This window comes from Sinocyclocheilus anshuiensis, unplaced genomic scaffold (assembly GCF_001515605.1).
Source record: "Sinocyclocheilus anshuiensis isolate Anshui unplaced genomic scaffold, SAMN03320099.WGS_v1.1 scaffold292, whole genome shotgun sequence".
Classification (NCBI taxonomy): Eukaryota; Metazoa; Chordata; class Actinopteri; order Cypriniformes; family Cyprinidae; genus Sinocyclocheilus; species Sinocyclocheilus anshuiensis.
The window spans coordinates 1,001,934-1,025,307 of record NW_015555757.1 but is presented as its reverse complement, the minus strand read 5'-3'; the positions used below and the strand labels follow the sequence as shown (position 1 = coordinate 1,025,307).

General features: G+C 36.8%; 3 protein-coding genes and 1 pseudogene across 6 annotated transcripts in view; 1 reads left to right on the top strand and 3 right to left on the bottom strand.

Moving 5' to 3' along the window:
* Window positions 1-266: 266 nt before the first annotated feature.
* Window positions 267-13,698, bottom strand: cnnm2a (cyclin and CBS domain divalent metal cation transport mediator 2a). 4 transcript variants are annotated; one of them, XM_016467746.1, is made up of 8 exons: window positions 12,053-13,698; window positions 6,375-6,518; window positions 5,565-5,702; window positions 5,280-5,449; window positions 5,002-5,095; window positions 4,429-4,491; window positions 3,063-3,241; window positions 267-1,281 (listed from the first exon to the last, which is right to left on the bottom strand). In XM_016467746.1, the coding sequence occupies exons 1-8, from the start codon at window positions 13,518-13,520 to the stop codon at window positions 1,084-1,086; spliced, it is 2,454 nt and encodes an 817-aa protein (XP_016323232.1). In that variant the 5' UTR covers window positions 13,521-13,698; the 3' UTR covers window positions 267-1,083. The 4 variants fall into 4 exon arrangements, 2 of the variants coding, with proteins under 2 accessions (XP_016323232.1, XP_016323233.1); XM_016467747.1 differs by lacking the exon at window positions 4,429-4,491; XR_001632450.1 differs by lacking the exons at window positions 267-1,281; window positions 4,429-4,491 and having other exon boundaries at window positions 3,180-3,241; window positions 5,548-5,702.
* The window catches only part of LOC107673922 (WW domain binding protein 1-like), a 22,164-nt gene continuing 10,624 nt past the window's right edge, over window positions 11,835-23,374 (bottom strand). Inside the window, exon 5 of the transcript XR_001632451.1 lies at window positions 11,835-11,845. The gene's annotated coding sequence lies outside the window, so the exon portion shown is untranslated. The remainder of the gene's footprint in view (window positions 11,846-23,374) is intronic.
* Window positions 16,288-17,827, bottom strand: LOC107673923 (UPF0693 protein C10orf32 homolog). Its single transcript, XM_016467751.1, has 5 exons — window positions 17,686-17,827; window positions 17,390-17,452; window positions 16,929-16,972; window positions 16,586-16,606; window positions 16,288-16,478 (listed from the first exon to the last, which is right to left on the bottom strand). Exons 1-5 carry the CDS (start codon window positions 17,815-17,817, stop codon window positions 16,427-16,429), a joined length of 312 nt encoding a protein of 103 aa, XP_016323237.1. The 5' UTR covers window positions 17,818-17,827; the 3' UTR covers window positions 16,288-16,426.
* LOC107673924 (steroid 17-alpha-hydroxylase/17,20 lyase-like) lies at window positions 19,087-21,762 on the top strand (annotated as a pseudogene).

Genomic DNA, 23,374 nt, shown 5'->3' with positions numbered 1-23,374 from the left:
ACTGTGAAAAAACTGGAAAAAGCGGTCAAAGTAACAGAAAACAGGAATGCTGACCGTAGCCTTTTGTTAGTGTTCAACCATCACTATTTCACATCTCAAGCCCCTTAACAGTAGTTATGTTAATCTAACAGACTTATTCTACCTCTCAGTTTCATATTAAATTCTGCTAGTTTACTTTCAGGATATTTTGTCCTACCTGTGAGCACATTAATTGGTCATGATTGTCCCTATATATATATATATATATATACAGATGAAAAAGGCCCTCACATGTAAACACGTGTGATTTCTTTGTACTGCAAACACTGTACGTAAGCACATCTGTGAGTGACGTGGATTAACCTGGGCAGAAGAAATCACTAAAATCGTTGTCGGTGTTATTTGGCACAGTCCAGACAAATGCCCGTTTTGCCTGCTTATGCGTAACAAATTCTCTTGAAGGACCCACAGTTATGCCGCCTGTTTTATCCTGTCTATGCCAAATGTCTTTGGTCGTGAGGCCTCCTCTGAGATGTATCCTGGCTTTTCTCGAAAGGCTTGGGGTTATTGATCTCCGTCGAGTGTTTACAAGCCTCCCGGTTGCTGATATCTCATCTGTGGTTGCATCTGCTCAGGCTTCCTGGGTCGATTTTGGAGAGCTCTGTGTCACCTGGGCCCTCGGGGACCTCCTTTGTTGACAGTAACCGAGAGCTGTCTAAAGGCACCGTTATTTCTTTGTCCGTCTGGTATCGTGTCTGGTCGAGGTGTGGTGTGGGTCGTCGTCACCTTGCTCCTTCGAAGTGAAAATGTGCATTTCAAGTGTGTCCGTCCTCGATAGAATGAGCGAGCGAGAATGATGTGGTGGTCCCTGACTGATCCGCTGCCTACAAAAGGTGTTAAAGTCATTAGTGCATGCATTGTGGGATATGCGGCCCTTCACATTGTAGTCTTTGCGTACGTTCCCCTTTGAAATTGACCATGATGAGAGGACTCGTTATGTCAAAGTGAAGCTGCCCAATGTACGCGAAGACCTCTCGCTCACTACGTGAGAGGCTAACGGAGCCGTTTGCTCTCTTTTTCCATATCTCTCTACGCTGAGGATGGTTAAATAGCCCCATCATTGTGGCTGGTGTGGTTGGGTTTGTGTGTGATGGTGGTCAAAAGAGTGGCCGACTCGTCCAGTGGTCCGTCCTGATGCTCTGTGAAGGTCAACTCGATCTTGGTGAACTCACTGTCTGTGGACTGGGGCGTCTTGTCCATGCGAGACGCCATCAGGGCGTTCTGATATTGCTGGCGGGTCACCTGACAGAGGGAGAACAAGAATTGATGAGACATAATTATACTGGTCTATTTTGGATGCAATGCGGTACTGCTAATATCTGGAATTAATCACATGTGGTTGTATTTTTATATCATTTTTAAGTTGCTTTGAATAGAAGCATTATGGAAATTCACACAGATTTTCAGAATGATATTTTTAGAGCAAGTGGATTTCAAATGCAATAAATTATATAATTGACCAATTATGGCCATAAGTGAATAAAATGTCTGTCATGACAACTCGGAGGGATTGGCATGGTAATGTGCATGACAATGTTAATGTATTTGGTCTTGGCGGAATAGATCTGCTACACTGCTGCTGCTGCTGCTGCTACGGCAGAGCAAGTACCAAGACTTGCTACTGCCAATACATCCACAACATGCTGCTGTGAGCATGTAAGAAATATTGCTGCTGCAAATATAACATACATGAAATAACCCCCATATAGCATACATGAATGACCTCGTAGCAGATCTATACAGGTGGAGCTGGGGAAGGTGGAGGGTTTCTGAAGCAAGCTGCAACTGCTACGGCAAGCACTAGTCATATATTTGAATGTTGAGCAGCGAGCTCATTGGCTACCGATACAGGAGAGAACCAATCAGCTGTGCCATGTGATGATGTCATTAGGTCAGATTGAGTTAGACCTATCGGACTGCGCCATCTAGAGTTTAATGCCAGAACTCTGTATATGTGTTACATAATTATTTTTAACACATCCACCAATTTTAATTGTTACCATTTCAATCAGCTTTCGAAAGACAAAAAGTCAGATTAATCATTTTTGTTTTATTTCAATGGAATTATTTGATGCTACTGACAGTTCTAATTTTTAAGAGTAGGAAATAAAAGTGCAATCTGTTTCTAGGTTCTTGTGACATATGTTCTGAAATGGACATTCATTATGAAAAATTGTATATCAATTTTTCATTCAGTTGAAATGTTTGTCTTCAGATTTATATAATAACATTATATAATATTTCTATTACATTATATTCTTAGATTTATATTGACAGACGATAATGCTCTAAAAAAAAAAAGTCTCTAGTAGAGATTCCCAAACCTTCCTGTCAGACAAACCCTTCTGACCTCAAATATTTACATGAAATACACCCTGAGATTTTAAGTTAATATTTCAATAATTTAATAACATGTCAATTAATGGTCACATGACATGCAAGCAAACAAACACAATATTTTATCTTGTTAAGTGTTTTATTTTGATTGTTTTATTTTGAATGTATTTATTTACTTTAAATATTTATAATTTAATTAATTATTAGCTTTTCATCAACTTACAACCCCCTGTAGTTCCCTCTCTGGAATCCCTGCTCTAGTGCAATGACAAAATAAATGCCCATTATTCAATTTTGGAAATGTATAATATTACACTAAACATTTTTATCACATAGTATAAATGAGACTTTATACAGGAAAATATAACTGCCTTTATATTTCAGTAAGAAAGATCATGACATGTGGGAGTCAAAAAAGTTTGAAATTCTCTGCACTAAATGATAAAAGTACAAATGCACTAACACAGAAGCTGCATGACGCCCCTGGCTTTGGATACAAGCTTCTGCTTAACGTGAAAATGTAATATGATTTTCAGTTATAACATGACTCTGGTCAGACAGGAATTTACGAGTCAAACTGCAGCTGAGCCTCTAGAAAGCTTGAGGAAATTTCAGCAATTCCATGCATTTCAAATAAACCAGTTTGAGTTCAGAAGTGCAATATAAATTCTCAGCAGCATTCAGACCTTGATGTAGAGCAGGTCAGAGGCGGCTCTCACTGAGTAGTCTGGCACGTAGACCTGCAGGAAGGAGTTGAGCTGGTTATTGCTGCTGCCCAGTGTGGGAGTGACCACCTCCATCCGGTCACTCCTGTTCAGGGAGTCCGAGTGGTTGAGTCCGAACGGTCGTGGAGGTGACTTATTTTCTGTATAGCAAATAAAGGGTGACATGCAGGTCAGTGGTCAGCTGCTGGTGTTGCTGTGATGTAAACAAATGAAACAAAAGATTCTTGTCTGATGTTCCATTAATTTTTCCATTCCTTTTGGATGCCCTGTCTCCTCTCATGAACCATGCTGTGGAATTCTTTTGTGTGTTTAGACAAAAAAGTTAAGCTTCATTTGTTTACAATCCAAATTTGTGATGTAGCAGCCATTTAATGTGACTTTGATGTTCCTCTACTAGAAATCCAGTGAGGATTTGCTTACATAGCCAAATAATTAACATCAATAAGGGTAAACAACCATTAGCCAATGACTTCTAGCAATCATTTGGTACTACTTTTGTTTTGCTGATAAAACAATAGATACAATCCATTCCCTTTTTACATGTTTCCAAACTTTGCCAGAAAGTGCCATAATTAAGATTGGAACATCTGCTTAGTAACTCACACGTAATGCAAGGTGAAGAGTTTTTAATCAAAATAAGATTAGGTTCTCCACTTCTTAAAGAAATAGTTCAAAGGATGTCTGTGGGGAAGCAGTCCAACAGTCATTACACTGGAATGTATATAATCCCAGGGTCAGATGTCTAACCGTGTCGATTTTGTTCAAAATTACAAAAATATACACAACCAATTGCCTTCATATGAAAATGAGTTATTAAACAACAAATCGTTTGTACAGTACCATTAAAACCGCTGGGGTCGGTAAGATTGTTTTTATGTTTTTGAAAGAAGTCTCTTATGCTCACCAAGGCTGTATTTATCTGATTAAAAAAATTTAATATTGTTAAATACAGTAATATGGTAATGCTGTGAAATATTAATATAATTTAAAATAATTGTTTTCTAATTTAATATATTTTACAACACAATTTATTCCCAATTTTCAGCAGCCATTACTCCAGTCTTCAGTGTCACATGATCCTTCAGAAATCATTCTAATATGCTGATTTGCTGCTCAAGAAACATTTATTATTATCAAAGTTGAAAACAGTTAATCAGATTGCTTAAAGGCTCCCATGATCATTCAGACCACTGACAGTTACTTTGTTAAAGAAACTGAGGACCTTGGACAGGGAAAATTCCTAATGCACTATTCAAATCTTCAGATTCTAACGTAAAACAGAGGATTCAGAGGAAGGAGTGAAAGGTGAGAAGAAACGAGTGCGTACCTGGAGATCCTGCCAGCGATTCTGCCCTGCTCACCACAAAGGTTCGAGACAAGGAGAGAGGAACTGGAGAGCAAAAGGAATTGAGGAAAAAATAAAGGGAGAAGAAGTGAAAGATAAAAGGAAATCATAGGGAAGAAAATATGATTTACACAGAATTCCATCAAGAATCAAAAGAGTAATCATTTGCATAGTGTGCGTTTACATAATGTGATTGATTAAAGAGAGTCAGAAGCATGTACAGGTGCATCTCATTAAATTAGAATGTCGTGGTGCATTGAATTTATTTAATACACGAGTTTCACAATTTGAGTTGAATTACTGAAATAAATTAACTTTTCCACGACATTTTATTGAGATGCACCTGTATAATAAATCTCAGAGCAAACAACATCATGCATGATTTGGTAGAAAGAGTTGTATAAAATGAAGAGTGTAAAAACTTTGGAGATGAGAGACTTTCTTTCATGACCAAAGATCATTCATTTCATAAAATCATTATATGATCAGTCATTTCACTCAAAATCCTGACATTTAGGGGTGTGTACAAGAAGTGAGAAAATCTATCATTCAGACCTGGTGAGGAGGTTAAAGCCAGCACTCCATAATAAGAGAAGGCACCAGCTTCAAACTTCATCCCCTCCTTTCCAGCCTCAACCTCCACCTTACCCTGTAGGCCAATAAAGATACAAGTATATGAGATAAAACTCAGTAAAGTCGTTGAATTAAATTGGTTCAAAATGAGGAGTCTTGAAAGGCGACCAAGCCTTTGCAACAGCCTTTGCTACAGGAGTGCACCTATAAAAAAATTTCAAGGTCTGCAAAGTTTGTGACCTCTCAATCAGAACTCATACCTGCAAGATGAGGATGAAGTAGTCCACAGGCTTGTTGCGGTGAAAGAGGTAGTGCTCTGACATTTTCTTGTTCTTGTCATCATATTTGAGCTCCTGGATGACGTTAGGATGTTTAAGCAAGCGCAGGAGGATTTTCTCTGACATTTGAGCCGTACTAAAGGACTCCACCTCTAGGGGGAGAAGGGGAAAAAACGGGTTTAAGAATGTTTTACAAATTTGTGATTGCATTCTTAATCATTAAAAAAACCACAGAGACACATGTAGTTACATGCTGGACATCAGTACCAGTTGCCAGGAAACGCAGTGCGGCCAGAAGAAGCTGCGGTGATATTTTCACCCTCAACTCATTATCTATGGGTTTGAAAGCAGAGAAGTCCTGTTTCCTCTCTCTGTGAGCTACCTTCTTTTTTGTCTTGTTGTCAGCTTGCATTTGGGAATAACAGAATGACATGGTTAAATGGTTTCACTTACATTGTGTTAAAGAAAGGAAAAATATTTTTTTAATCTAGTTTAAAACACTTGTGCCAATTTCTCAGATAGGTACTTTTTGTATTCATTTTGTTTTACATGGTTTTGAAAAGATTATATTCCATTTTCAAGAAAAGTTTCAATTTAATGAATCTAAATAAAATGTGACGTGGTGTAACCATCAAGTAAAAAGTTAATTACCTTGAATAAATGTGAGGGCACACTTATCTTAAAATTATCAAAGAAAAGGAAAAAAAATGTAATCTTTTCAATGTAAAGTATTTGTAATACAATTATCATGAATTATTCATGAATAAATATTAGGTGATAAGATTTTCTGATATTTTTAGGGATTGTTGACATTTTTTGACCCTGACATCTTTATGCTTCCCCCCCCCCCCCTTAAAAAACATATCAAAATTTTTTTTAATTTAAATAAAACGTAAAAAGTTGCTCATCATAGAAGACGTGAATTCAATATATATGAACTTTGTATTTTGGAATAAATGAATGAGCGTTAAGTCAATCACCCATAGGTTGAATAAACAGAATAAAATAAATGAATAAATAAACTCATAGGTTTGGATAATAGCATCTGCCAAATTTGCAAATGTAAATGTTACTCACTGTACAAGTCTGTCTCATCTAGAATCTCAGATTTGATAATTTCCTCAATGACGTCCTCTAGCGTGACGATGCCCAGAACTTCATAGAACGGATCTCCCTCTCCTTCATTATTCACTCTTTGGACAATGGCCAGATGGGATTTACCTGCCAGGGCAAAAACCAAATACACTTACACTACGAGTTTATGAGGTATCTCCAGAGATCATTTTGAACATGGTGGTCTCCCTGTACCCTCAACAACCATAAATGCACTGAACCCCACAGAATCACAGTTCTGTTGGTTTATGATTCAAATATGTCACGCATTCTTACTAAAATCTATGAAAGAGTCATTATTTGACAGTTTTGTTACTATTCAAACATAAGGTTCTTGGAATCAGTCAGACAACGATCCATCTCGTTTTCTTAGCAAATCTCTCATGGTTCCACATCTGTTTTCCCAGGACCTCCTTGATAAGCTGCTTAAAAAATTCCTGCACAGCACTGTCAACCAAAACGTTAAAGAAAATTATTTTCCTGTTTCTCAGCTAGTGATCATTTAAAAGGAATTTTCCGGAGCCAGAGCTAATATTAGATCTGAAATTAAATTTCCATTCAACTTGGGCGATGCGCATACGCATGGCAGTGTAGCAACCCATTATGTAGGGTGTCCGTATAAAACTTTTCCATAAATACCAGTATATAGCAGCAGAAAAGAGAAGCGGTTTCTTTAAAAAAAAAAAAAACTACTGGGCGGCAGAGAGCTCCGGGTTAATGACTGACCGATCTTTCTTTACCCTGTGCTTGGTTGAAGGAACGTGCGAGCCTGTTTCATGCCTGTTGGAATCAGTAAGCACCAATTCTCGCCTGAGGAAATATAGGTTTGTTTCCATTTAAAACCAGCATGACTTTAAAACAGTGGGAAAATAAGATTATTTTGTAAATAAAAAAAAACTGCTTAACAGCCCCTCTTTGTTACAGTCTAGGTCGCCCACATCTCTCACCCCTGATCTAAGAGAGATTTAAACAGTCATTCCTCAACACATGAACCAAATAAGACACAATAAATTATCTCTCATTGGTTCAGTCCAGTTACAGCCAAACCGAGAACACAAGTAGGTCTTATACCCAAAGAATCTAGAGAAGAGCCATTGTTTTGAGTTTCCAAGAAATTCCCACAGTGTCACGGAGGCTTTAACAGCAAATAACAACGTCTGACCGTTTAATTTTGACCACTTTGAGAAGATATTTTGAAGTGTATTCAAATAGCATAATGTTCTTTGACATCATTTACAGTCGAGGCGGGGGAGACAGAGCAGGACTCGAATTTCGGCGCGAGATTGCGGGTATTGCGCATAATTCTACTCATTCCCGCAGGTTCCGCGCTTATAACAGACGACGGAACGTATCATTTACTTTTAAGTCTTGCCAATTTAAACATTCAAGCAACTTTAAGCCATTCAAGAGCAAAAAACCCGAAAGAGAACTCAATACAATACTCACGCACTCTGTTTTCTGTGCGTCCACACACCCAAAGCGCACATAAAACAGCCTCTGAAACAGCACGCGACTACACAATTGAGTTATGTTTTGTGCCTTATTGCGCGTAAACGGCCAAATACATACCAAATTTAGTCAAAATGTATTCACGTAAACACGTCGGTTTATATTAAACATAGTCGGTAAGTGAATGTAAACCGCTGAGAAGCAAAACGCACATTTAACAAAACATTAGATCCGTGCACGAGGCCTTAAAGAGACAGCAGCCTAAATAAACCTTCTGCTGTCTGTGTCATTACTGTTTATAGAGTGAAGATTACCCAGTGTTATTTTACAGTTGAATAGATTATTCAGTTTCTATAGTAATTCTATACTTAAATATTATACCTGAAAAACTTAAAGTACTGTTAATTGTATTTGTATCTTTTTATTGTTTTCGTTTGTGCTATTGCTTGTCATTATTTATTTGTTCTAATTGTGGGTGGGGAAAAAATGTAAATAGAAATGTCCTGTGGCAATTTGATCAACTTAATGCATCCTTGCTGAATAAAAATATTAATTTCTTTCAAATACAAAATCTTACTGACAACAAACTTTTGAACGGTAGTGTATACATGTAGTCTATAGTCGTAGTGGACGATTCTCTCACACTTCCCAAGGCATAAAAATATGACCTCTGTCATGTAAGAATAAGACAATTCCTTTCTATGCTTAAGACATGGCTGTCGATCATAAAGCATTCTTTCGAGAGAAAAAAAAACCTCCAAGATGGATTGATGGAATGCTTTCCAGAATTGTCTTATATTAAACATTTGGGATCAAGTGAACAGAACACATGGTTTCTAGACAACACAAAAAGACACATTTTGTACATTCCCACCTTATTTATGGAATGAGGTTTTCCTTAGATATTTTCCATAATGGAATTTCCCTATAAATAGTCGATGGGACTGTGGGTGGCACGTCTGTGATGCTTCACTGGAACATCTTACAACTGTTGCAGGCACTTATCAAGGCTGATGTGTCTTTTTTTATATAGTGCTTTTTTAAAACAGTAAAATTACTTTAGGTTCCCAAGGAAAAGACTTAGTCTATATAACATTTCACCCCGGAAATGGAAATTTCAGTGCAGTAAATTCACCCCCATTGCTTCTCCCCTGTGACAAGCCTATGACTCACAGCATCATAATCATTTTGTGTTATTTCAAACACAAAATCTGATCAACATTTGCTTTTTCAATTAAAAAGCTTCTCATCAGACCTCAGTATGTTGGTCTCAGTGACATTAAAGTCACGTCAAAATATTAAAGCTTCCTCATATACTGAACATGTCAGTGCTCATAAAAATGTTTACTTTAAACTATTAAAGAATTATCACTTTATCTATACCTAGGAGACTTTAAGTCCAAAATGCTCATTTAAGACTAAAATTGGTAACAATGAAAACTACTGATGGTACATGAGCAATCATTCCAACCTATAATACCATTAATAGCCTATATGTGCTACAGAATAGGATATCTGTAGTTGGTTATCGATCATTTTTAATAATTAATTTTGCTTACTTCAGTATTCATTGTCCCTTCAGAAATCCTTGTAATATGCTAATTTTGTGCTCATGAAACATTTCTTATTATAATCAATATTGAAGCAGTTGTGCTGTTTTTTTTTCTTTCTTTTTCAGGATTCTTTGATTGAATAGAAATTTCAAAAGAACAGTATTTATTTGAAACAGAAATCTTTTGTAACATTATAAATGTCTTCACAGTCACATTTGATAAATTTAATGCAGTTAAGAAATTAATTTCTATTTAAATAAATAATAAAATCGAATTGATCCCTAACTTGTTAACGGTTGTGTAAATTATTCATAACATAATATACTTTATAAAATAATATTCAAATAAATGTATAAATATATTTATAATTTAGATCCATTCCACACCATTTCATCCCTTTTCCTGTTTCGGTTTACTGCTCAGCTGTAACTGTAACAACAACGCATAATTCTTTAAAAGAGCCTTTACTGGAAACTAGTGGTTCAATCTTGCTTATAACACGATTTATGTTTAAGTCTGCCAAATGTGCCTTGTTTTGTCAACATAGACATCAATTAACCCTGTGAATTCCTGACCCTGCTTACAGGATTACACATTCCAACCCCACAACATTTTGAAAGCAAAAATCTCTCATTCCTGAAAAGAGTAATTTTATAAAACTAAAGAAGCCAAGAGTGAAAAAGCCACAATCAAAGCAGTTTCCATAACAAACAACAACCTGAAATCAAGCAATAAAGAACAGCGGAGTAGAAAATACTACAACAGCCAGAAATAAATAGCCTGGAAATTACAGTAAAGACGCATAATATCCAAGAGGAACCTAGCATAAGGATATAAATAATATATAGATATAGTCCATCAGAGACCAGCAGCTTAATGGTCACTTGCCCTTTGATACATCAGGTGACAATTTGCTTTTGCCATAACAGCATATCACTACATTTGTGTTGATTAAACACAGTTTGAAAGCTATGCCAAGTCACAACAAAGACAGGGAGAGGAAGGCTTATGTGGGTGATATGGAGTCCTACACAGGAGATGTGGGGGCTTCTAAGACAGGCTTTGTTGATGGACTCAAGCTCAACACTGTACTACACATACCTCAATTGTTGCCCAAATCTGGTTAAGTCCATTTCCTGTTGAGCCGCAATTTGTGGAATGTTGGGCCGCGGTCCTACTATGGTCTGTGTCCTCAACTGGGAGACAGCGTGTTTGAAAATTACCATCGAAGGCCGAATTCTTCAACTCAAACTGGCTCCTACATTGAAATAACTGACTAAACCTACTAAGACACACTTTAACTAAAACTATGAAATGTACCCATTTAAATACATATGTTACGGCTGCATTCTTCTACAGTACGTAATCACATAACTTGACCCACTCATATTGCTGTTTGGTATTTTTGTCATAAAATAATTCACTGGTTAAGACATCATGTTCTGATGGCTCAGGGCACTGAATGAAAATTACAAACCAGAATGATTACTCAGTGCCTGTTGTAGTAAGGATTCTCTCAACAACAATCATAAAATAGCTTTATGGGACGTGATGTTGCACAATAAAAACATGGGTTATATCTAAGTCTGTTTACAGTGGATATGGCCTTTTTGTGAACTCTACTCCAGAGATCAATGTTATGTCTGAGTCAGAGACCCGTTTGCATCACTGACGGTGAAGTTTAATTCACTCTTCTTGAATTGTCTTCATTGAACCCCACACCTCACATGTTCTCTCTGAGCCTCAGAGAGAACATGTACCATCAGGGGTGCTGCTATGGTTTCTGGGACCCCTGAACAGCATACTGACTCGGACCCCCTCCATGATCGCCCTCTGGGGGTGGGGGGCGGGGTTAAAGGTTAGAGGAGTGGTTATAATCTTTACTGATCCAGGCGGGACCCCCAAAGCCCGACCCTCAACCAACCCAGGGCGTTACTACATTATAACATGCTAAACAGATACTTAGTCATGCAGTTAGAAAGTAGTCATTTATAAATAACATAAAAATGCTTTTACGTTACTTAATAGGCTAATTAATGCGCAATGTCGCCCTGCAACAGTTTGCCAAATTTCTTCAAGATTTTTTAAATAAAACACTTTTTGTGATATAGAGATGATATGTAAATATATAACAAATACCAGTGGTAACAAAGAGATAAACAGTAACGCTAGGGTACTTTTTTCGATGATTTTCTCGACGTACCGCCAGATGTGAGCGTTGGAGCCGTATATTTATCTATGGTTGGAGCGGTGTACTGTTGCTATGGTTACCTACTCAGGCGAACGTGACTTCTATTTGCTAGCGCTATATGACTAACTTGTAATCCAACTTTAGCGGTTACTTAAAGTTTGAAAATGCTGTTAAAACAAAAGATAAAGGACATATACTTTTACTATAATAAACCTGAATTATTCAAAAAGCAATGACATTATCTATAACTTTACCATTTTTAAACTCCTCACCTGTTATACAGGTGAATTCGTCAACAATTATATAGCTTTTACAAAAAAAAAAAACGCAACTGTATATAACTTTATCTTTTGTAAAGTCCTCAAGCATCCTTGTATTATTATATACTGCAGCTAAATTCCTCAAGGTGTAGCTTTAAAAAACAATGCACTGTATACATCACAACTGACCTTTTTTAAACTCCTCGAGCATGGCATCCAGCTTTGTATCATTGAAGACAAAATGCAGAGGGTGGCTGTAGAACTTGGTGATGGTTTTCAACGGCGTGCAGTCATCTGGATCCACAAAGGCCAAGTCCTTGACAAAGAGCAAGTCCACAATATGACATCTTTCGCCCTCATACACAGGTATTCGCGTGTAGCCGCTCTCCATGATCTCAGACATGCTGTTGAAGTCCAGGATGGCATCAGCGGCGATCATGAAGCAGTCTCGCAAAGGCGTCATGACATCCTCCACAGTTTTAGTCCTGAGCTCCAGAGCGCCCTGGATGATGTTGAGCTCCTCTTTGACCAGGTCATTATACGGATCTGTCACCCTGAGCATCTCCAGAAGCTTCTCTCTGTTGTACACCGTGCCGATCTCCTGCCCCAGCACGTGGTCCAGGAGTTTACTGACGGGATATGATGCAGGGAAAGTGAGGATCATGAAAAATTTAGTCAGGAGTATTGTGTTTGCGCCCACGGCAAGCCCATGCCTGGAACAGATGGCTTGTGGCATGATTTCTCCAAAAATCACAATTCCTATAGTGGACACCACTACAGCGATCAGCCCTGATACTGCGATGTCATCGAGCAGTATAGTCAAAGTGGTATTGACCAAGACATTTCCCAGGAGCAAAGAGCACAGAAGGTAGTTTCCTTGGCTTCGGACTGGCTCGATCCTCTTCGCGTAATTCTTCTCCTTCTCAGTCCCGCAGTTTTGGACAATCCGGAGCTCCATTGGATCCAGCGCCATCAGTCCCAGATTCAGCCCGCTGAACATGCCGGACAAACACAACAACATAGCAATAAAAATCACCTGCAGCCAGAAAGGCAGCAGGAACTTTTTTTCCTCCACCACGAGCACTTTAGTGTCATGCCCCTCGTGATAAATCCAGGTGTTCTCGGACCACGAGTCCTGCACGCCAGGTGTGACGGTGGCGATGCACAGGTAATACACTTTACTCTTCTCTGTTTTTCGCAGAGGTTTCACCTCTATTTCAATAATCCCAGATGTCTTTCTGTTTACCTCCACGTCAGGAAGGATGATGATATCGGAGGATCGGATACCGCAGGGATGCGAGGCAGGTGCGTCTCCGGGGCTCTGGCTCTCCGCAGGTGCGCTGCTGATGCTGTGTTCCGTAAAGGCGAGTTTGGACCACGTCTCGTTGTTGATGTTTTGCCCATAGACCCTTAACCTGGCACGAGAGCGCTCGCTGACGCGCAAAAAGCCTCTGTCCATAAACGACACCTCGTCGGTGTCCTCGAGCCGGAGGCCAATGATGACAGTCTCTTCTGGCGCGTCTTTGCCATCAATGCTACTGATCAGACAACTGCTGACAGTTAAGAATATAACAGTCAATGATCTAGCCCGGTTCAGCGCCGCCATATTAGAAGTGGGCACTGCGGTCCATTGCTCTGCCATGTTGACAATGGGCATACTTTAGTCAATGAATGTAGGATGCTACAGTCAGAGGGAATCCTCGTCCGCCTTCATCCTCTCTTTAGCAGTCCTGACATCAAGCAACAAGGCAGGCATTACTCGCTGCGTATCACTGCCTCTCTGCACCACGATGACACACCAGCACGCTCTATGTGAACTGCTGCGAGTACAGATGCCTAATGACGGACGTTCTTCTTGACCAATCCGGCCACGTATGCAAATTGAGACCGGGCGTATCCAATGACATCGCGCGAAATGTCGGAGGAGAGGCGGTGCTATCGGGCTTAAACGCGGTAGTGGGTGTATCCAAAGACCAATCAGCGGGTAAAATGAGCGGTACCTAAAAGGTGGGAGTGGTCACCGGGGGCCAACGGTATGTCTCCATTGAAACTCCTGCCCAACACATTGCGTTAACGTATTGACATTTCGGGGTTGATTCTTAAAACAGAGAAAAAACAATATGACGGATTTAGTCATCTAAATTCTACACGAGTAAATGTACAATAATATTATGGCAGCACAGACTAAAACGGTTCGCTTTCGATTTGCTTGTAAGCGCGTGTGCGTCCGTGTCAGATAAACGAGTTCGTAATGCCTTCATTCATGCGGTCATTTTGACACTTTCCACAGAGTCCAGAAAGTTTGTTCTTAATCCCTTCATAGAAACACTCAAATTAATAGCAAACCAAATGATGATTTTAAATTGCCCTTATTTTGTCACCTTTTTGGTGAGACTTTAAAAATTGTACATGACAAAACGATACACCATACATTATTAAAACATTATATTTAGAACTATCTATGTAATATACACAATGAGCCATTCTAAATCTCTTATTTTGACTATTTTATATTTAAGTTGTTTAAGTAGGCCTATTTTAAAAAATAATAGTTTATTCACAAAACGAGCAGAGAAAGTCTTTGTAATCTCAAGATCTATATGGAAACACTTTAAAAAATGACAAAACTCGACCCTAAACTAGTAAAAAAATGTAAAAGCTTTGTAAGCAATGTAAAATGCAGAGAGAGACAGAGAGCGAGAGAGAGTTTAGTGTGCATCTTTCTTGCTCTTTCTTGTTTTGAATAATAATGGAAAACTGTTTGTATTTCTATTCGTATATATATAAAATAAATATATAGACATGTATAGTCCTTGCATGATTGCATCCTTGTAGTCACTAAAGTCTATAAACCTGTAATCTTCCCATGCAATTTATATGCTTTGTGGAAATGTATTTGCCTCTGTTTTGCCTGTAGAGGGAGCCAAACCCCTGACAATAACACATATTGACTACTTGATTGTGCTCCTTTTTAAAGATCAATACCACTTGTAGGTTACTGACATAGTCAAACAGGGCAATGTAAAAATGTAAAATGTGCAAGATGTTGCAGGGCACAAGACCATTACAACCTTTCTTAGCTCTGTAAATATTTCTAATTTGATTTATTATACAATGGACATAGTGTTTATGTATTTATTTTTGCATTTATTCATATCATAAATTAAATAATAAGGATATACAAGCTAAAAGGGCATATTCTTAAATGGGGGATTTTCATTGTGCGAGAAAGCACTCAATGTTGCTTTGAGCTATTACTATGTACATTCCACATAATTTATGTGAATGTACATACACTATTTTGTATATATTACATTGTAAGACATTATCCTTTTGAAAAACCTCCTAATAGTAATGATTAACTCAAGACTTGCTTTTACACAAACTCTTGGCAGATTGCAAGACTTCATTATTATAGACCTTGGGTACTGATAAGTTGGACTGGGGAAGTACAGCACATTCTTTCCAATTCAAGGTCTTCCATTATCATGTGAATGGGCAGATGTGCATAGTGCAAGACCATTTACCAAGCACTTAAAGTTAATCTTTGTTATTTATTATAGCTGTTAATATTGCATAACTAATATTTTTTCCCAGAATTTTCCATTTTTTTTATTTTCTTGTATATTGCTCATTATTTTATTAAAAATTAAATAAAAGATTCTGTACATATCAACATATTATAAATGCGGTTGTTACCATCCAATGTATCGCGCAATGTTGAAACCAGCAGACACTGATGCTCATGGTTATATTTTGACAGTAATGCAAAAAATATATGCACAAGTCTTGCAGACACGAGTCAAAACTTAGTTGAAGTGACTAGTTATGCTCAAGGCCTTGCTCTAGGTCTAGGACATCCATATGCTTGCCCTTGCAGAGGAGCTGCTGATATTGCATGTGGGATAAACTTTGTCACATATCCCTGTGTTGGACTTTCAACAAAGGACACGTTTCATTCATTTGCTTTAGTTTTCCACAAACATTTAATAAAGCCGCTCCAAGAACTAAAACATATAAATTAGCAAAATGTGCAGAAATTATTCTGTGTAACATTTCATACAAATATATTCAAGTAAATCTGGAACAAAAATAACACCATAAAACAAGACATAAATAAATTAACAAGAAAATACAATTTGTACAGTTGGTGTACAGTGAATTGGGAAACTTCCACTATACAAGATTTAAAAGTCTAAAAGCAAATGTTCTTACACAAATTTAGGCTTAAAAGATGAGACAAAAACAGAGCATATTGTTTTGACATTTGACATTGACATTGTATCATTTCAAAAAGACAAATATGAATACTGGAAACAGTCTCCCACAGAAAAGCCTTCACTTGAAGGTTTTATGCACGTTTTTCATGACCATCCAGAAGCAGGTCATAGAGAATTGGAGGATTTTGGCCTGTGGTTTTTTTTTTTTTTTTTAAATAGCAATCTGCTATGCAATAAGCCATCATATGCAGTCTCAAAAAAAATGATGTGATCTACTGTTTAAAAAAAATAAATGAAAAACTAGAGAATGCAATATTCACAGCATGTTATTAGAAGGGCTCCATTATTTCATCAAGTGTTTGAGCTGGTCCTGCAGGTATTTGGAATGTTCTACACTGTGAAAGACATTACAGATGAAGAGTTACCAAATGCTTAGAGAAATTCACCAAAAAAAAAATGCAATTATTTAAATAATTTGAATGACCTAAATATAATGACTTACTTCTTTTGAATTGCCTCTTGCCTGGATTTAAAAGATATAGAAATATATCAGATTTCAGACAGATTTCAGTTTTCTTTTATTTAGTCAGAACTATGAAATAACACAAATTAAAGTATGGGAATTACGGTATGTAATGCCAAAAAGGTTAAACAAATGAAAAACGTTTCTTTGTAAATGATTTCAAACAAAGGCACAATTTTTATTACTATACAAAATTAAACAGAAAAACCTCTGGGTCCAAAAAGTATTTAAGGTTATGAGATACACAAGTGTTTCCTTTTACTAGTACTGTACAAGATGTTAATGCAGATAAATGCAGTATGTATGTATCTCGTCTACTTACTGATACTGCAAGTGGGTTGTTATAATAGACATCTTCCGTAGACTCTGTAAGAATAAAGATACTTGGAGAAGTTAAATCTGCTTTACTAAATATGAAATAGGCTACAAGTAGCCTACTGTATCATATTTGATACATGAAATTCTAAGGCCTCTAAATTATCAACATGATAAAAACTGAAAATTCAGTTGTACACAATCTATTACATGCCTTCTACCTCGGATTGATAGTTCATACTTTTTTAGCAAGTAACACACCTTTTAGAATAATCCTAAAAGTGTCCTACTTCAGGTTGTGGTACATGTCTTTTTGCGGTGAAATCTTTATTGATTTTTATAAAGTAAATGTAAGAATAATTTTAATATTTAATTTAATTTTATTATTTATATGCATTTTATGTAGTCTGTTATATCTCATAAAGAAAACTGTTATAAAGAAAATAATTTTCACTTTATATCACTTACATCTTCAGAATGCAGAATTGCATCTTCTTGAATTACCATATTTCTCGCTGCCTGACTGAGTAGCTGTAAAGTAGAAGAGACAACTGTTAATTTTATGAGGTAACTGCATTCATCGGCGTCAAAAACTGGACATTACAGCATGCCTGGACATCATATGATGCCAATCTTTGGGCTATAATACCCAAGATATACTAAGTTTTGAGGCTTGTCTCCGGTGTGTATTACTGTAAGGAGGAAACAGATAGTCGTGCAAATATCTCGCCTTAATCAAACCATATAACGTTTCGTATATTTACTTCTTGGCTCCTGGATCCTTTCAACACCTGACGGGTTAGAGCGATCACATCTCCACTGCAGGAAGTGACTTTATCAGACAATAATCCTTTAACAGATTGACCGAAGCGAGGCTGCGTCTCAGAGGAAGCCATCACTGTTTACTACGGCACCAGGCGAGGGACAATTTCCAATATAAACGCGAATAACACGGACGAAAGGATGCAAGTAGGTATAAGATGTTTAGTTACTAGAAAAAAAACAAAAACATTTAATAACAAAGCACTTCACATTCAGCCAAGCACATTTCATATTCATTCCATTTTTGTTATGTGATTGCACTGTATTTTATGTATCCTCGTTTTTTATTCTTAACTATTTTAATTCATTTTAAATCATTTTATTTTTTTTATTCTTTGCTTTTATTGTGATTCTTTTTATGCGTATTTTAATTCCTTTTTATGTAAAGCACTGTGAATTGCCATTGTGTATGAAATATGCTATAAATAAACTTGCCTTGCCTTGCCTTGCTTTATGAAATCTATTAAATATAAACAATTAGGCCTATTTAACATAACATTAATAGATAGCATAAAAAGTAGCTATTTTTTTTACAGCCGATTTAAATCCTGTTATTGTAAGAAAAAATATTATTTGTCTGTAGGCTATATTTAAAAATAGCCTACTAGACTAAACCACCATTTGTAGTACATTTTATTCCTTTTTAATTTGATACATTTTTTTCTATGTAATTTATTTAATATTATTATTTAACGTTTTATGTAATTATTCTAGAAAATTGCAAAAACCACACAAAACGGTTTTAATGTGTGCAAAAAAAAAAGAAAGAAAATCCAATAGAAAATGTAAAAGACTCTAAACTTGTCTTGAAGACAAGTCTATATAAGATTTAGTTCGACCTATATTAATGATCATCATTTTCCAAAGATTAGGCACCTCCTTTATCTGACCATTTATCAAAAAAAGGCTATTTTGTTTTTAAGACTTTCAAGCCTAATTTTGTATATTTGTGGAAAGTGGCATTTATCACAGCATTACAGCATGCCATAGTGATTGTTTCTGCAAGCTCCAAAAGAAATATAAATCACAAAGTTAAGCTAAAAGTTGAAAAGAAAGGTTAAATTGCAGGAAAATGTCAAAAAAATAAAAATAAGAAAATAAAAGTTTGGCTGTGCTCACATGCACTTTTATGCATCTTTGAATGTGGGGAACCAATCAGCAGCTTTGTTGAAAACAGATATTTGAAGCTACACTATTTCAGGGTCAAGGAGGTGGCACTGAAGAATTCGCATAAAAATCTCCTGCCGCCTTGCTCATACGGGCAATGCTGATTTGAAGAGCTGGTGAACACTTGGTTGAATGTAGCTGACAATGTCTGACCCACTCATCCTGCCAGGGATTCCTCATACAAGCGTGGAGATGCTGAGTTTGAATCCATGCTCCGGTACAGCCAGGGAATTGTGGACACAGTCACAAAAGACAGCTTAGTGGATATTTTCCCATGGCTGCAGGTAAGCTTTAATAAGTGATATTTAATGTGTCTTACTCTGTAAGATTCTTAATTGTTTTGGAAAGAAGTCTCACCAGGGCTGCATTTATTCAATCAAAAGTACAGTAAAAACAGTAATTTTACCATTAAAAATGACTATTTTCTATTTTAATATATTTTAAAATGTAATTTATTCCTGTGATGGCAAAGCTGAATTTTCAGTAGTATTTTTTTACTCCAGTCTTCAGTGTCACATGATTCCTCAGAAAGCATTCTAATATGCTGATTTGTTGCTCAAGAAACGTTTCTTATTATCATCAGTGTTGAAAACAGTTGTGCTGCTTAATATTTTTGGGGAAACTGTGATACATTTTTTTTTCTGGATGCTTTGATGAATGGAAAGTTCAAAAGAACGGCATTTATTTGAAATAGAAAAGTTTTGTAACATTATACATACTGTCACTTTTGATCAATTTATGCATGCAGAATAAATGTATTGATTTCTTTAAAATCTTACTGACCCCAAACTTCTAAACCGTACTTCAGCTTTCCTAGTAGTTGCAACTGGTTAGTTACCTAAGCTCTCTTAAAATCATTTTTGTCTTATGCTTTGAATTCTAATACATATGTATTTTTTCCTCCAAGATATTCCCAAATAAAGACCTCAAAATGTTAAGACAGTGTTTTTCAGTCAGAGACAAACTGCTTCAAAAGAAATACGAGGAACACAAGGTAAATGTGCATATTCACTATTACAAAAATACAAATGAAAATTCGGAATATTCCCTGGTTGTAATCAACATGAGTCCATAAAAGCTGTGTGAATAATAATTGTAAAATAGTTTTAGATGGAGTGTAACATTTCAAACCAGGATATGTCAACATATATATGAATTTTAGTGCAGACTCAACAAACAGCAGCTGTCATTGCATATTCCAAACTGCATTTTAGAAAAAAATATGATTTCTTATTCAATAACCTGGGATTTGTCTCCCTCTACAGGTGGATTACAGTGATAACGTCCAGCGGGACCTCTTGGATGCACTTCTGAGGGCCAAACGCAGCTCAGAGAATAACAACACCAGCACTCATGATGTTGGTTTAACTGAAGACCCCGTGCTCATGACTGTAGGGGACATCTTCCGGGCTGGGGTGGAAACCACTACCACTGTACTGAAATGGTCAATAGCTTACCTTGTCCATAACCCACCAGTAAATAAAGCTGCTCACGACTGACTTTACTGAATCAGTCACAGTTTTCTTGTAATGAAACTTAGTAGACATTCTTTGCATTTGACATTAGGTGCAGAGAAAGATTCAGCAGGAGCTGGACAATAAGACTGGAAAAGACAGACACCCTCAGCTCAGTGACAGAGGGAATTTGCCCTATCTAGAGGCCACTATAAGAGAGGTTCTGAGGATCCGACCCGTCTCCCCACTTCTCATCCCTCATGTGGCGCTCCAAGACACCAGGTAAGATTTAAAAAACAAACAAACAAACAAACGAATATATATTTTATATTTATTTTATTTAGCAAGGATGCATTCAATTGTTCAAAAGTGAAAGAAAAGACATAATGGTACAAATCGACATCAATAACAATACGAAATGTTTTGTGAGCAGCAAATCAGCGTATTAGAATGATTTCTGAAGGATCATGTGACACTGAAGACTGGAGTAATGATGCTGAAAATTCAGCTTTGCATCATAGGAATAAATGACATTTTAAGATGTATGCAAATAGATTTTTTTTTTAAATCAATTGTAATATTTCACAATATTATTGTGTACTGTATTTTTGATCAAATAAATGCAGCCTTGATGAGCATAAGAGACTTCTTTCAAAAATGTTAAAATATCTTACTGACCTCAAACTTTTGAATATCATTACATTTGATTTATTCTTTAATTATTTGCTATTTAATTTTGATCTTTAATGCTCATTGCTTGAAAAAAGCACAGAAATTAGGGTTTTAAACTTCCAAATTTGAGGGTTGCCAAAATTTCAATAGTTCATATAAAATACTGTCCAGTCGTGATGTCTTCTCTGCTCTCTTTGACAGTGTGGGAGAATACACTGTGCAGAAAGGAACCCGAGTCATTATTATCCTGTGGTCTTAACATCACGATGAGAAGGAATGGAAGAATCCTGAGCTGTTTGACCCAGGTGAGGATCTGCAGTGATAACAAAAGTTCATCTGAATCTGTGAACATTACCAAATACACTGAATCCTCTAATCCAATAGGACGATTTCTGAATGAGGAGGGTGATGGTTTGTGCTGCCCATCGGCCAGCTATCTGCCATTTGGCGCAGGGGTGCGAGTTTGTCTCGGCGAGGCCCTGGCACAGATGGAGCTCTTCCTCTTCCTGTCATGGATTTTGCAAAAGTTCACGATGCCCGCTGGTCAGCCTCTGTCTGATCTCCAGGGCAAGTTTGGTGTGGTTCTTCAACACAAGAAATTTAAAGTCATTGCCAAACTAAGAGCAGACTGGGAAAAAATCCCACTAATGCAGCAATGCTGAGTAAATGTATTATGTGTGTCTTTTGTACTCTCGAGACGTTTGTGAGAGAATTTGTTTTTATGAAGCCTGCTATCAAATATCACAAATCAAACATGAATAAAATTAATATCTTGAGACAGTGTAACTCCATGATCAACATTAACTGCATAGAGTGCAACAGTCAGGTTCTGCAGATAAAAATCTCATTTATTTTCTCCATGGGAAATTTACTTTTAAATGAATTGTTAATTGATGGTATATGCCTTTGTTGAAGTCATCAGTCTGCATTATTTCAACTAATTGTTTAATCATGGAATTCCAGATGAAAAACTACATTACCCAGAATTCTGCAAAGAAATCTCCACCAGAGAATTAAAACAAACAAAAAAAGAACACTTTAGCTCCCACCCACTCCCATGAAGCACTACAAATGACTTCTCAAATACTTAGATAGAAACGCATTTATATGCATACTTTACAATAAATGTAAATATATGTCTTCTATACACAATCAAGATCTTTAAATCAAGTTATTTTCCCACCATTTTTTAGTAATGTCAAGTTATTCTTTCCCTCAATAAAGCTGTCAAGTACACAGTCTTGAACATTTATCTTTCTGTCCAATTTTCTTTTTTTTCCTTTTGCTTCAAATCAAAGTTTGTGATGCTGTGATTCATCTAGTCTTTAACAAGAACTTTTTAAAAATCCCTATGGGGAAAAAATGAATAAGAAAAAATACTTTCAGAACAAAGGTTCCTGAAGAAGGCAGGCACTGTCATTTTGGATGCGTAATTGAATAACTCACAGAAATCCATTGGCTTTAACAGCTTTTTTTTTATTCATACAGAACATTCTTTGATACTCATTAATTTGGTTGAGTCTTCTTATAAAATGCGGAAAATACAGTTTTATATATAAAAAGAAAGTGACTATGGATACAAAACTAAAACGTAGTACCAGGCTGGAATTAAAGCTTAAGAAAAAAAAAAGCAATTGGCTTTCAGGCACACAAACACACTCACTGCTCAGTGTCAAAACAGTGCAATGACAACTTTTTCAGACAAAACGAATGATCACATCTCATTCACAGTGAGCTACCCAACACAGTGACTCAAATTTCCACTTTTAATCAATACCTTTGGTCTCAAACATCAAAGGACGATAGAAAACAATGTTGACTAGAGCGACATGAAGGAACGACATGAGCACCATTACTGCGACAGATGACTTGTTCTCCTTACTGTTTTCGTAGCTTCAAGCTTTCACTTAATCGGTCAAATGTTATGATGCTATAACTGGTCCAAATCATTTCAAATGCTCAATATTAGGTTTAGCCAAACAATACTGCTACATAAATATTTCTGAAGGCACTACGTCAATGTTGGAATCTGCCTCCCAAACCGGTTTTTCCAGCCAACACACTAGGAACCTAAATTATCAGCCACATCACATTTGAAAGAAAATTAGCCACCATTTACACAGAAACACTCTGATCTGAAGATCAACAGGGCTGAAAAGCCATCTGTGCCCAAGCTAAGACTATTATAGGACAGCTAACTGCTAATCCAAACCAAAGGTCAAACAAACACAGTGGGCTGAAGAACGATCCACTTAAAGGAACCTACAATGACACACACACACACACACACACACACACACACACACACACACACACACACACACACACACACACACAC

Excerpts from the sequence above, each read along its gene's own strand:
- cnnm2a (XM_016467746.1), bottom strand. The coding sequence starts at position 13,520 with ATGCCCATTGTCAACATGGCAGAGCAATGGACCGCAGTGCCCACTTCT. Across the intron at positions 5,096-5,279 it reads ACTTCATCCTCATCTTGCAG|GGTAAGGTGGAGGTTGAGGC; the intron begins GTATGAGTTCTG and ends ATTGGCCTACAG. Across the intron at positions 4,492-5,001 it reads GGCTTTAACCTCCTCACCAG|TTCCTCTCTCCTTGTCTCGA; the intron begins GTCTGAATGATA and ends TTTGCTCTCCAG.
- LOC107673923 (XM_016467751.1), bottom strand. The coding sequence starts at position 17,817 with ATGGCTTCCTCTGAGACGCAGCCTCGCTTCGGTCAATCTGTTAAAGGA. Across the intron at positions 16,973-17,389 it reads CAATTCTGCATTCTGAAGAT|AGTCTACGGAAGATGTCTAT; the intron begins GTAAGTGATATA and ends TTATTCTTACAG. Across the intron at positions 16,607-16,928 it reads ACAACCCACTTGCAGTATCA|GCAAGAGGCAATTCAAAAGA; the intron begins GTAAGTAGACGA and ends TTTTAAATCCAG.